At 35.5% G+C, this 15,316-nt stretch overlaps 1 protein-coding gene across 1 annotated transcript; it reads right to left on the reverse strand.

The window, feature by feature from the left end:
- Positions 1-13,324: 13,324 nt before the first annotated feature.
- LOC117924232 (ferredoxin-thioredoxin reductase, variable chain) lies at positions 13,325-14,153 on the reverse strand. Its single transcript, XM_034842819.1, has one exon. It carries the CDS (start codon positions 14,036-14,038, stop codon positions 13,532-13,534), a length of 507 nt encoding a protein of 168 aa, XP_034698710.1. The 5' UTR covers positions 14,039-14,153; the 3' UTR covers positions 13,325-13,531.
- Between the last annotated feature and the right edge of the window lie 1,163 nt (positions 14,154-15,316).

Raw genomic sequence — 15,316 nt, forward strand, 5'->3', positions numbered from 1 at the left:
TAACTCTCATATAGTCTTTGATGGGAAGACTAAGAGATGTACAATTTTTATAAGTTGAGGTCCTAAGCCACACTCTCATTTTTATGTCTTTTTTGTTGTTTTATTTTCAACAACATATACTACACAAGTGACCCATCCACTATATGAGAGTAGTGAGTTGAAGACCTTGACAATACAATTCACAAGGTGACTCAATCTCACTTCATGGATTAAGGTAAGAATATGATCATTATTTTAGTATTTACATTTATTTTGTTTTATGCATCCAATTTTTTTAAAAAAAATAATTATTTCCGCATAAAGTTTATAAAAGTTTGGTTAACAATTGGTATCAAAGCCAACCAATTTTGAATCATAAAACATATTTTTCCTTTTTTTTTATTTTTGTTTGATCTTATGGACAATTAAAATATATATGATGTGGTGCATATGAATGATGTAGTAACACACATTTTCAATGTTTCATCATTTCAATCATATCTATTGCATGATTTTATGAAAGTTGCAAAAATATGATTAGTAATTTAAATGTGTGATTATGGAAATCGCAAGAAATAGTTTTTCTAGTATGCATGTTTATTTACTTGTTTGTTTGAAGATGATCATATGTGTGTGTGTGTGTGTGTGTGTGTGTGTGTGTGTGTTGTTCAACTTATGAAACAAGTGTTGATCAACCCAACGGAAGATCATCACCATGTTTGATTATATGACAAGAGTTTAATAATAAAAAGGTTGATGAAGTTTTTACCCAACAATATTAAACTTCTTTACATTTCAATACTTTTATTTTTATAATTATGTCATATCTATATGATTTATGAATTATTATAATTCAACCCAACGGAAGGATTATAATAATGTACTTTTGAATTATATGATTGTAGTTTGGTCCAACGAAAGAACTATGATATGATATCTTATGTTTATGATTAATGTGATATCTAACTTAATTTTTGTTATAGTTAGATCATTGTAAAGTGTGGTGTTAAATATTGTCATGATATAAAATAATTTTCCTTTTGAATTAAATTTTATTTTGCAACAATGAATCCTACTACTATTACAGGCTATTTGTCTGGTATTAAACAATTAAGTGGGGCAAATTTTAAAAAATGGAAGGAACAAATTGGAATTGTTCTTGGTTGCATGGATTTGGACTATGCCTTGAGAGAGCCTACTTCTGAAAGTACTAATGAACAAAAGGCGTTATATGAAAAGTGGGAGCGCTCTAATCGCATGAGTCCAATGATTATGAAAGGTTCAATCACTCCTGCAATTTGTGGAGCAATCCTGGATTCAGATAATGCAATGAGTTATATTAAATCAGTTGAAGAACAATTCTTAGGAACTTCCAAGTCCTTGGCAAGTACTCTTATGATCAAAATGATAACAATGAAATATGATGGTCATAGTGGTGTACGTGAGCACATCATGAAGATGAGTGACATGGCTTCTCAATTGAAAGGAATGGACATGGCAATTTCTAAAGGTTTTCTTGTTCACTTCATAATGAATTCCCTTCCTTCACAATTTGGTCCTTTCAAAATTAATTATAATACTCAGAAGGATAAGTGGAAAATGAGTGAACTAATTGTCATGTGTGTTCAAGAAGAAGAGAGGCTTAAAGTGGAAAAGCCCGATATGGCTCACCTCACCATTGGTCCAAATAAAAAATCCTTCAAGAAAAGTAAAGGTAAGAAAAATAAGCAAGGTAATGATGTATCTCACAATGGGCAAAAGGACGAAAATAAGATACCATGTCATTTTTGCCACAAGAAAGGTCACAAAAGAAGAGATTGTTCTGGCTTTAAGTCTTGGTTGGAAAAAAAAAGAAGGTAAAACTCAATGCTTAGTGTCTTATGAATCTTATTTAGTTGATATCTCACCAAACTCTTGGTGGATTGACACTGGTGCAAGCATTCACATAATGAATTCATTGCAGGGATACCTTACAAGCAAGAGACTAAGTAAAGGAGAGCAAACCCTTACTTTGGGAAATAGAACAGAAGTGGAAATTGAGGTTATTGGCACTCTTCGTTTAATTTTGGATACTGGTTTCATTATGGCTTTAGTAGATACAATTTATGTTCCTATTTTTACTAGAAACCTAATTTCAGTTCCAAGACTTGATTCTTATGGTTATGAATTAAAGTTTGGAAATAATGGAGTTTCCTTGTTCTATAATTCTTGTTTGGTTAGCTCTGGCACTTTACATGGTAATCTTTATTCATTGAATTTAGATTGCAAATATTCACAATCTCTTTTATCTTATCATGTGTATGAATTCTCTATGAAAAAAATGAAATCGAGTGATTGAAAATTCATCCATATTGTGGCATAAGCAATTGGGTCACATTTCAAGAGAAAGGATGGAACGTCTTATTAAAGATGAAATTTTGACTTTACTTGATTTTTCTGATTTTACTAGTTGTGTTGAATGCATAAAGGGAAAATACACTAAGGTTAAGAAAAAGGGTGCCTCAAGGGCTACTGAATTGTTAGAATGTATTCATTTTGACATTTGTGGACCTTATTCAATTCCAACTATCAATGGACATTAGTACTTTATTAGTTTTATTGATGACTTTTCAAGGTATTCTTATGTGTATCTTATTCGTGAAAAATCTGAAGTATTAGATGTTTTTAAGATTTATAAAGTTGGGGTTGAAAATCAACTCAATCGGCAAATTAAAAGTGTAAGATCTGATAGAGGTGGTGAATATTATGGTAGGTTCACCGAATCAGGTCAACGTCTTAGTGTTTTTGCCTTATTTTTAAGAGAGCATGGTATCATTGCAAACTACACAATGCCTGGAACACCAAAGCAAAATGGTGTAGCAGAGCGACGAAATCGTACTCTAATTGACATGGTGAGAAGTATGATGAGTAACTCAACCTTGCCTGAATATTTGTGGGGTGAAGCATTGAAAACTGCTATTCACATTCTCAATCGTGTTCCTAGTAAGGTTGTACCCAAAACTCCTTATGAGTTATGGGTGGGTATGGTATCTTAAGTTCCATGAAATTCTCATCATTTTTAGTTTCAAAGAAAATCTAGTGGATCAATGTATATACCTTAAGATCAATGGGAGCAAAATTTGTATTATTGTATTGTATGTTGATGATATGTTGCTTGCTAGCAATAATATGGGAATGATTTTAGAGACTAAACAATTTTTATCCAAGAATTTTGATATGAAAGATCTTGGTGAAGCATCCTATGTGATAGGAATTGAAATTCATCAAGATAGGTCATGTGAATTATTAGGATTATCCCAAAAGACTATATTGAAAAAGTTCTTAAAACATTCAACATGCAAAATTGTTCTAGCAGTGTTGCTCCCGTTGTGAAAGGGGACATATTTTTTGAACTTCAATGTCCCAAAAATGATCTTGAAAAGAAACAAATGGACAAAATTCCTTATGCTTCTACAGTAGGGAGTATCATGTATGCTCAAGTTTGCACTCAACCAAACATAGCTTATGTGGTAGGCATGCTTGGTCGATACCAAAGTAATCCAAGTATTGATCATTGGAAAGCAGTAAAGAAAGTATTGCGTTATTTGCAAGGGACTAAGGACTACATGCTTACATACAGAAGAACAAATAATCTAGAGATTATTGGTTATTATGATTCTGATTATGCCGGCTGTAAGGATACCAGAAAGTCTACATCTGGCTATATTTTTATGTTATCAAATGGACCTATTTCATAGAAGAGCCATAAGCAATCATTGATAGCTTCTTCTACAATGGAGGCAGAATATGTAGCATGTTATGAAGCCACATGTCATGCAATATGGTTGAGAAACTTTGTCTCAGGGCTTCATGTTATTGATTCGATAATGAGACCATTGAGAATATATTGTGATAATAGTGCTGCTATGCGATTCTCTAAAAAATAATAAGACTACAGGAGGATCAAAGCACATTGATATTAAGTATTTGGTTGTAAGGGAGAAAGTTCAAAATGGAGTTGTCTCTATTGAACATATTAAAAATACACTCATGTTGGCAGATCCATTGACAAAAGGTCTTCCACTTAAGCTTTTTATGTTGCGCGCATGGGCTTGGTGGCAAGTTTGTCAATTTTAGATTGATTGAGAGTGTAATGTATGTAATCACATTATAATGAGAATAAAGTTCTTGATTATGATATATTGATGATTATTATATTACTTTTATACATCATTTTTGTGCACAATCTAGATGTTTAAAAGTTGATGGGACCATTATGTGAATGAATTAGCATTATCACCTTAATGTTGCTAATGTCATAAAAGTCATTGATTCATGTTAATGGAGGTGCTAGTACTATAATCCTTGAAGAATGTTGGATCGTTGTGTGATCCAATCATTTCAATGATTTGGTGTTAGTGGTTCCATGAAACATAATCTTAATGTAAAGGATGCCCATTATGAGAAATTGTTATGGTCATATTATATTTTAATCTATTGCAAATATAATTATGTAGGCCAAGTGAGAGATTGTTAGCTTTTTCCTATAATGTGTGGTCATATATAATTATATTTGTATGAATATTATTTAAGGGTATCAATTGATAGGTAGGTGAATCAATTGATTGGGCATCCAATGGTCTTATGTATGGAAGACTCAAATTATAAATGGGGAGTTAGAAAATTTAACTCATATGAATGTGGTGTTACAACTTTTGTAACCCCATCATTATGAAATTTATTTGGTACATTATGTTTATGAGTAATGGAGGAAAATGGAAAAGTATAACCTATGTAATTATAAAAATGCATTCAAGTTCATAACCCACCATTACCCATTAATTTGTACATAATGGGTGTAAATAATGAGTATAACTCTCATATAGTCTTTGATGGGAAGACTAAGAGATGTACAATTTTTATAAGTTGAGGTCCCAAGTCACACTCTCATTCTTATGTCTTTTTTGTTATTTTATTTTCAACAACATACACTACATAAGTGACTCATCCACTATATGAGAGTAGTGAGTTGAAGACTTTGACAATACAATTCACAAGGTGACTCAATCTCACTTCATGGATCAAAGTAAAAATATGATCATTATTTTAGTATTTACATTTATTTTGTTTATGCATCCAAAATTGTTTTTAAAAATAATTATTTCTGCATAAAGTTTATAAAAGTTTGGTTAGCACTAATAGCTACAAAATCAATAGGGCCATCAGTCTACATTGGTTTTCATGCTGAAATGTGGCTCCAACAGCTTCAACACTCTTATTACAAGCTTTTGGACAAGATAGAGTGGGAAAACAAGATGAGACTAGCAACCTGTAGCTTATTTCCCTTTTTTTTTTTTTTTTTTTTTAATGCATAAACCAGTTGGACGGTCCGGATTGAACCACCTTCATTCAATGGCCAAGAATGTTTTTTGGGTATGGTACCGAAGTGGTACAGTAGAATTTTCCTCAAATTTATTCTTCTTCTTCATTTTACGACCTCGCATTCTCTTTGTGGACTTCTTGTTGATAGACCTAGGCCGATGACTTGATAATTGGGCTTTTATGTCTTCATAACTTTTATAGGATAGGAAAGCTATTGGAATTTGATAGGCCAGCGCTAAGAAACTTGGGGCTGCCTATTTGAAAAAACGATTTTTTTTCCCTATTATCTCACTTATATACGCTTACATCCTGTTATTATTTTATTTAATTAATTTGGATAATACTTTTTTCAAGAACACCCATATTTCTGGATGAAAAAAAAAAATAGGTGATTTTTTTTAACATATTCAAATAACAAAAAATTGAATTTGTCATGATACTAACTTATATCATTTTGACTTATTACCCTACTAATATCCACTTTATCCACTTATTTTGATTAATTTATTTATTATAGGGCTTTAAAAAAAATTAAATTTCCCATTGATACCCACTTATCCTTGTTATCCTACTAATATCCACATCTAAATATTTCAATTCACATCCCTCTTTTCAATTGATACCTACCTAAAATATTTTCTGTTCACTAAGAATCTTATCCCTTTATCGTATAAACCCATGCTAGAGTAAAAAAATTATTTCCTTCCTTTCTTTTTCTCATTTCTCTCTCATTATAGAATGGATCTTCTCATTTCTCTTGTGTGCGTGTGGATATATATATATGGCAAAAATTAGATTTGAAGGTTGTCTGATTTGGATAGGACACACTGGAAGAGAGTAGCGGCGCCAACCACATCATCTGGATCAAGTAAGGCCGTAGTTATTGAACAAACTGTTGCGTTTGTTTACCATATACAAGACATTGGAAAATAAGGAAACATGTATGATTTTCTGAATTCTTTCATGTCCAAGTTGGGACTTATTAGATGCCATTTCAATTCCCTTCTCTAATCTTTTCAACATTTTTCCTTTTGAACATAGATGGCATTTCAAATCCCTGTCATTTCCTCTTTTTAATGAGAATTTTGTGTACTTGGAATAATATGATATGAGTCTCACCTTTCATTCCATTACCATTTCTTTGATCCGGATGGCCTTAATCCCATTGCCACTTAAGACATTCGCTGCAATGTCATTTTTCACTCTTCAGCTCTAAATATGAAAATCCATCACAACCAGAATAGCACCCAGAAAAAGCTAGTCTAACCCCGAACTACCTAATAACCAGGCGACTCAACTAGGAAAGCAAAAATGCCCAGGGGATTCATCATCAGTTCATCCTGAAAGGTCTTCTCACGCCATCATGAAACATTTTATTACTCATGTCACCAACTATCATGAACATTCATAAGCAACAAGTATCACTAATCAATGCTCTCCCAAACAATCAATCCATCAAGTTTCATTCTTAATGCACCACACAAGATATCTCAAGAGGCACAAAGTGCCATGTCCAGGACATGTAGCACACAAATTAACAAATTGATGGAACCAGATTGAAGCAGTACAGCATGTAAAGGGAGCAAACAGACAAACTGAAGATAAGTATCACATCCAGGCAGGTTCAGCATATGTAAGCTACGAAACTGACAAATCAAAGGCATGGTTGTCATAAAATCAATTAACCAGTCCTCCAAATTAAGCAGCTACAGCATGTATTTCTACAAATATCTCTAGAGCAGCAAGATCCATTAAACTATGCAAAATCAGCATGTAAAGCAAGGAGTATGGAGATCATCTAGGATAATAATGTCATATCATCTAGCATATTTGCATGTAACCACTAAAAGCATAAACTAGAATCACTCACTTCCAGAACCATACCTAGACATAATAAAAGTATATTAAATATCACCAAGAGAGTGAACTATGATGTCTTGATATGTATGGCAGACATATAAGGATCCTGTAGAAAGAACAAAAAATAATGAACCTATATGGAGATAAAAATCCATAAATCAAAGGAAATAAACATGAACTTATATTTAAAAGTTTTGGTGAAATCAAACAGCCTGCTTTAACTCAAATAATATCTTCAGCAATACTTTAATAAGCTAGAACCGAAAAAGTTCCCGAAAGAAAGCAAAGATGAAAAGAGAAGCGAGCACATCCTATATGCTACCAAGAGAAGGTCCACATTGCAAAATATGGCCTGATGTGCTTTACCAATTTATCAAAGATGAAGAAAATTAGATAGGATGGCTATAAAAGTTAGGAAAGGCAATCAATAGAACCCCTCCTTTTGGATAAGGTAGCAAGGTAGTAAAAGGTTATTGGTTGGTCTCTTGTTCATGTGGGGATTGATGAAGCTTAAAATAGTTTTCGGGAATGTGAAGAGGCTGAGTAGAAGAGTAGAAAGAAGGCAGTTCAATCTCTGATCAGATAACAGAGGCCTGACTTGGTGTGCCTTCAGGAAACTATAATTAATGGATTGTTTCTTGAGGTGGTTAAAAGCCTGGGGGGTGGTAAGTTATCGAAGTGGGAGCCTCTGACACTGGAGGAGGCTGGTGGCCTTGTTATTTTTTTCTTTTGGAACAATAGAGGTTACAGGTAAGGGACATGGAGGTTGGGCCTTTCTCATTTTCTTACAAATTCAACAAGCTGTGAGGATGGTTTCCGTCTGGTGTTTGCAGGGTTCTAAGGTCCAGTTTGGAGAGGAGAGATTTTCGGGAGGAGTTGGAGCCATTAGAAGTTCATGGGAGGAACCATGTATAATTGGGGGAACTTCAATGTGGCACACTTCCCTATGAGCAAGGGAACATTGGTGAGTTCATAGATGAGTTCAACATTGTGGATATTTCCTATGAGCACTTACCTTTGCAATGAGAAGCATTTCAAAGTTCATCAATGAGTTAACCTGGTGGATGTCCCTTTGAGGAGCTTCGCTTGTCTCATGGGCTAGGATGGTAAATTTTTGGATTGGACCAACTCTTTTATTTTTTCGGATTGACAAAATCAGTTCTGAAATGTGTACTGGAGCATCCTCCCTGAACCCACTCCCCATCGTTATGCAATATTGCTGGACTATGGAGTTAGGAAATGAGAAACGTCCCTTCAGATTTGAAAATATGTTGGTCAAAGAGCACAGATTAGGGGTTTAATCTCAAGTTAGTGGGACAGCTATGTCGTTTTGGGACCTCTGAGCTTCTTTTTAGCCCGTAAGTTGTGGTAGCTTAAGGAAAACTTAAAGAGGCGGGGTATAGTGTTTGGCAGTTTGATAATATTTCTGTTAGGAAAGCTTGTGATTCAGAGTAGATCAGGAGTTGGGATTTGAACAATATAAGGGTGAGTAACGACATAAGGTGGTGGCCAGGAACGCTGCCATTCAACATGATAGTCTATTTGCAGATATGGAAGAAACTTCTCGCGAATGGAAGTCCATAGTTCTGTGCCTAAGAGAAGGAGACAGAAATACCAAGTTTTTACATGGGATGGCAAACACTCATAGGAGGGGAAATTTCATTTGGGGGTGGAAAGGTCTTGGCTTTTGCAGTAAAAGCTGATTTAAGGAGAGGAAAATGCTTCTTTCCAGGTGTTGGTTCCTAAGAAGGGGGGATGAGTGAATATAAAATATTTGACACCTATTAATTCAGTGGGTGGGGTATACAAACTTTAAGATTAGAATTCTATTGAACAGGCTGAAAAAGGTTATTGCATAGGTGGTTTTAGATTCCCTGAACGGTTTTGTTGAGGGTAGACAACTTCCAAGTGTAGTCCTGATTGCCAATTAAGCGGCTGACTCCAAATTTAAGAGTTTAAAGAGAGGGGTGGCATGTGAGCTAGACATAGAAAAAGCTTATTACCATATGAACTAGGACTATTTGCTTTCAATGACAAAACTTACGGGATTTGAAAAGACTCCACAGTTCATTTCTCAATTTTAGTCAATGGGACTGCTAATAGTTTCTTTCAGAGCTCAACGCCGGTGAGGCAAGGGGATCCGCATTTTTTGTTACTTTTGGTGATGGAATGTATAGTTGCTCTACTCAAGGGCAGTGGAAGGAGGTATTGTAGTGGTTTTAAGGTGGAAGGGGGAAGGGTCAGGGTGTTGAGATTTCACACATTGGTCCTTCGATGTTTCATGAAACCAATGGTAAAGCAATTGATCTACCTGAGATGAATTCGTCTCTCCTTTAAGGCAATTTCAGGTCTTAAGATTAGCTTGGATAAAAGAAAATCCTGATAAGAACAGTACAGGATATGGACGAGTTAGCTTCCAATTTAAAAGTGAGGGGCCTATGAACTACTTGGTCATACATCTGGGATTCTCTTATGTCCTTTTTGATGTGGGATTCCATACAACTATACAAGTAAGTTGAAGAAAAGGGCAGCTTCTTCGACAAGGCACAAAGACCTGTCCAAAGGTGGTAGGCTTATACTTATTAAAAGCATCCACTCAAGTCTCCCACTTTATTTTATGTCCTCCTTTGTGATCCCTAGTAAGGTCTAAAGACTGGTTGGACAAGATACAATGAGACTTTCTTTTGGTTGGAGGATCTATAGAGAAGAAATTTCATCTAGTTCGATGGGGATACTATCTGCACTGAGAAGGCAAGAGTGATTGACACATAAGGAGGCTCTTAATTAGGCTTTACTTGGGAAATGGCTTTAGAGATATGCAAGGGAGGGAAATGATTGTGGAGGAGAGTTGATGAGGGAAATATGAGAAATTGAAGGGGGATTGGTGTTCAAGGGAGGAGAGAGAGGCTTATGAGACAGACATTTGGAAAGCTTAAGGGTGGGAATGATTTCACTCCAGAGTTTGTATATTTGTCAAGCATGGTGGTGGGACTAAGTTTTTTATTTGATATTTGGTATGGGAAAACCCCCTTGAAGCATTTCTTTGATCTTGTTGTTAATAAAGAAGTATGGGTTGTAGATTATGAGAAAGAGAGGTTTAGGCACAGGGCTGCTGGTACAAGCTTAGGGAGAAGCTTCTTGACTGGGATATAGGAGAACTGGACTCTTTTTTGCAACTTTTGAACTTAGTGTGAGTCTGTAGACTGTAGTATTGTTGTGGAAGGCCTCTAAGAAATGAAAGTTTAGTTAGATCTTACTACAAGGAGTTAATGTTCTGGGGCAACTATTTCATTCCCAGGCAAAGAGCTATAGGACTTAAAGGTGCCTTCGAAGATGGCTTTCTATGTTTAGGATCCAGTACACTAGAAAATTCTTTTAACAAAGATCAGCTTACTAGACATGGATAATCATTGGCCATTTAAGGCTCTTTCTGCTAATGAAGGAGTTTGTGGATATAACCTAATGCACTGTGGTCTTTGAGTTTGTGGAGTTTTGTCTTCTCTCTGTTCAGTGCATCATAGCTCCTTCACCATATGACTAAGGAAATGCATATAGGATTGGATGGGAGTCTTGCAAGCAAAGGGAAGAAGTCTATTTGGAGGATGACCATTTTGTGCTTATTTTTTACCATATGGAAAGCAAATAAAAGAACCAGATGTAATCTATCTTTCCTTCTATATTTTGTTAATAGGTTGGGATAGGTAGAGACCTGTGGGTTTGTCGTGTTTCCTCTTTTATTTTCTTTGGTATGCCTTGTAGATTTCTTATGTACTTGGGTTGCACATCCATACCCCCTCCCTCCTCCCTCTTTTAGGTGTATTATCTTTTTTTTTTTTTTTTTTTTTTTGATAGGTAAGTGCAAATTGTATTAAAACACCAAAAGGGGCACGCCAAAGTACCTCTTATCTAATATTTATCTTCTTCATTTTCCTATTTTAAAAAAAATAATATTTATATTTGTGTTAAAGTTTTGGTTGAAACAAAATGAAATGATTCCTCCTAGGACATTCTTGAATACTTTGGGATCACACTTTCAAAATTCAGCATCACCATTGCCACATGCATAGTGGTAGATAAAGATAGAAAAGCCAAGTATATTGAAGCTAGGCAATATTAGAGGAGCAGAAGAACTGAAATAATTGAATTATGCCACTGCAAAAGATTTAGAAAAAGAGATTGTTTTGGCATGTATAAATTTATACATAAAAGAGATGACTAAATGAGCTTAACCCCATTGCTTCAAAACTAAAACAGATCATAAAGAGATGCAAACCCAGTCCCATTTCAATGGGCAAAACTGAAGCACTGCCCAAGATGGAGTTATAACTTTGGTCCATAATATCAACCTAATCTTTCTTTATAATTATTGTGCATCTGTTTTGCCATTGGGGTTCCTACTGATCTCTCTTGTGCACCTTTTATTCCTTTACTGCGTTCTGTCAGGGAGAATTTCTCATCATTTTGCTTGTTTTTTTCCTATGCTCAAATGAATCTCCCTTTATGGGGAAAAAGACAACACAAACAAACCAGGTCAAGCATCTCGTGATCTAGAATCTAAGTCAAATGACAATCGCTAGCAGTAGCCAGTTAATCAAACCTTAGGTAAGTGAAACGATATATGAATAGGTATGTGGCAAGAAGTTGGAAAGGGGATGCCCTTGAGGCCTAGTCCAAGTGGTAATGGGGCAGGGAGGGTTTGTGGGAGGTTCCAAGTTCCCAATGGAGACAAAAATTTACCTATCAAAAAAAGGAAAAAGAAAAAAAGGAGTTGGGAAGGGGATGTGGAAGGTTCCAAGTTTAATTCCCAGCAGACAAAAAAATGTTACCTATTCAAAAGAAAAACAAAATCCCAATTTTTTTGGAAGATAATCAATGTAGTTTGTCAATTATTGCAGCTAAACCATCTCTCCAGACTTTTCCACTGAAAGATTGAAGCACAATGTAACCATAAATATCTCACCAAAACAGGTCCCAACCAAAATATACTTCAAAATGAGTCCAAAAGGTACCTCCCTGACACAACTCCATCCATATATGCTACCTAAAACTGTTCTCAGAAGCCTATTTAGCAACAAAACAACACTTTGATAAAAACCAATACAATCAGTTCATACTGCACAATCATATCATCCTTATCAATGAATTATCAAATGATGTAATACACATCTACATTAGCAAATTTAGTTGCAATGATGCTAATATGATAGACCCAAAAATATCTGATAAAAAAATATGATAAACCTAAAAATATCTCATTGAAGCATATGCCAAATTTGCATAGAAGAGAGTTGATTCTCCTCAACTACCATTTTAAAACTTTTCTCAGAAATGCATCACTAACACAACAGTAAAGCTATTTTGATACAAACCAGAACCAAACCAAGGTGAATTCAGCATAGAAAAAGTTCATTTTTGGGAAGAAAAGAATATTAAAAATCACCATTAAAATCAACTAATCAAATAGAAACTCCATAAGAACCCATTCAAGAACAAAAAGCCACGAAGAACTGTTGAATCGAACAAATACTGAGTCTTTTTTTTTTTATGAGTAAAGAAGAGTATTTATATTAAAAGAGGCGCTAAAAACAAATTCTGAGTCATACACCAATATGAATAAGAACACAGTCACAATCATTCAAGCTTCAGTCATCAATCAAAAGCCATTAGATGTTGTTGACTGAAGAGAGATTTAGAGAATGGCAGCACCCCTGAGGCGTGGCTCAAGTGTTAAGGAATTAGGGTGGAGTTGAGGGAGGTTCCAATTTTGAGTCCAAGTGGACACAAAGACCTGGGAGAGAACCTGGGAAGGAAATCAAAACGCCACAAATTACTAAAGGATGAATTCATTTCTCAATACACTTTGAACATTTCCTTTTTCTCTCTCCATTACTTGCCAATATCCAAACAGAGACTCATTGTTTTCAAGAATGAAGCGGAATATCAGGGTTGAGAGGTCCGTCAGAAGCATAAGGAGCTTAGCTCAGTCATGGATTATCATTCAAATTTGTAACACACCATTCTTGCCCTTCTTCTATGTGGCCCAAAAGCATTCTACTCACTATTAGGTATTAGAAAGATGTAGTAGCATTGCTTCATCCAAGTTAACAAAGTATTTTGAGCACACTTTTCCCTCAAACGACCAGTAGTAGAAACTTACTCCATTGATATTTATATAGCTATCATGAATTTACTTGAGCAATGAAAGTAAAGGAAGGAAAAAGGAAGCGAGCATGCAAGCAGCAACATCAGTAGTAGAAGGGAGAGATTGATTTCAAAAACGGAAAACTAGAGAAGAAAAGAAAAAGAAGAAATTTCCTTAGATTACAATTCTTCAAGGGTCATCAACGTACTCAAACTCGTCGTCCTTGAGATGGGCAAAGAACTTGACAGGGCCACGGCCTTCAATGTCCGCGACGAACTCGATCTTGAAAGGAAGATTGGCGGATATGCGCTTGCCCTTCCATTCTCCAACATACTGCTTAAGAACACCTTCCATTCCGGTGAGATCCACCTCAGGCACCCTCGGAACATGAAACACCTTCAAAGGCACCTTAACCCTAACCCTAGCACCGATCTTGCCGGCTTCTTCAGCTGCGTCCTCTTGTACTTGTTCAAAGGCTGCTGATGATGATGATGTCGCGGAATCCGACCTCAGAGCCACCTGGCAAGATATCGTCCTTCTTCTGCGGTGCACCACAGCAGAGGAAGGGGATTTCACACTGCAGACATCAAGAGAAGAAGAAGAAGAAGACGATGATGATGATGAAGAGACGAGTGCATTTGTGGAGCGACGAAGATTGAGGGGCGAGGAGGCAGAGAAGAAGGCCAGAGCATTCATCCTTTTTCTCTCTTGCTGTTATCTGCTTAGGATTCTTATATCTTTATCCGTGTGTCCCGTGTGAGTCTACTCCTCCTTTGGATTTGGATTCGGATTTGGATTCGTCACTCTCGATTTAATCCACTCATATCCCAGGGCCAAGGTTACTGAGTTTTCTTATGTAGGATTTACGAAAGAAACTGCTCCTACGTGTCGGCACACGAATCCCAATTCCCAGCCATATATTTGGGGATCAAGGCGGTTTTATCCAAGCGCCACATGGGTCCCTCTGGTTGGGGAAAAGGAAAAAGAAACTTGTGTTTTGGGGCTGCTATTAGGGAAATATATGTTTTCGGATCCCAGTATATGAAATATGAGAAGCAACCATTAACAGGCAAACTAATATGAGAATTGTGCACTTTGTGTGAGTCAATTTTCTCTGCCCAAATTGCCTTCATCAACTTCCACATCAACCATTATTTTTTTTAAAAAAAAAAGACAATTCTTTGTCTGAAATTTGGGTTACATGTCTCCACCCTATCGGATCTAAAATTCTCAAATCTAATATTTCTTCCTTTCTCTCATTTGTCTCTCCCAAATCGAAAACATCTCAAATTTCCTAAAATGGAATTGCATTTTACTTTCTCAAAAATTAGAATCCGCATTTTAATTTGTCAAAAACGGAATCCATAGCCTCAAATCTACAATTTACTTTATAAGCAACCAAATTTGAGATTTGCCCAGCCCCAAATCTTTGAAACTTGTCATTTCGTACCTCATTTGAAATCGAAATCAACCAAAAGCTTCACATGTTGAAATCGAATCAGATACCCATTTGGAAACCGACCTAGAGTTTTCCCCCATGTGTGTGTTTTTTGATTAATCAATCACAGATGAGTTTTCCATTTAAGGCATTTTTTCTTCAACTTTATATTTTTTTATTTTCTTCATATCTACATTGTTTATTCCATTTCTAAGTTGTTAGCCTATATATGGTATATTCCATTTTTAAGTTCTTATCCTTAATATGGTATATTACATTTCTAATTTCTTTGTACTACATGTATTGGAGACAAATTGAGATCCAAAATTAGGGTTAGGATTTTGATGATCATTAATAAGCTCAATAGAATGCCCGTGTTGCCATTTCCAGCATTGAATAATCTCATTAATGTTGGAACCCCTCTATGAGGCCCCTTTTTTCTTTATAAGTCAACTTGTTCTATTAGTGTTGTTAAATGGAATTTTTTGTGGCTTAATATGCATTTTTTTTCTATTGCTCAATCCAATTTTCTCTGT

The sequence above is a fragment of the Vitis riparia genome, chromosome 10, assembly GCF_004353265.1.
Source record: "Vitis riparia cultivar Riparia Gloire de Montpellier isolate 1030 chromosome 10, EGFV_Vit.rip_1.0, whole genome shotgun sequence".
Classification (NCBI taxonomy): Eukaryota; Viridiplantae; Streptophyta; class Magnoliopsida; order Vitales; family Vitaceae; genus Vitis; species Vitis riparia.

Coding starts and splice junctions, on each gene's coding strand:
- LOC117924232 (XM_034842819.1), bottom strand. CDS start 14,038: ATGAATGCTCTGGCCTTCTTCTCTGCCTCCTCGCCCCTCAATCTTCGT.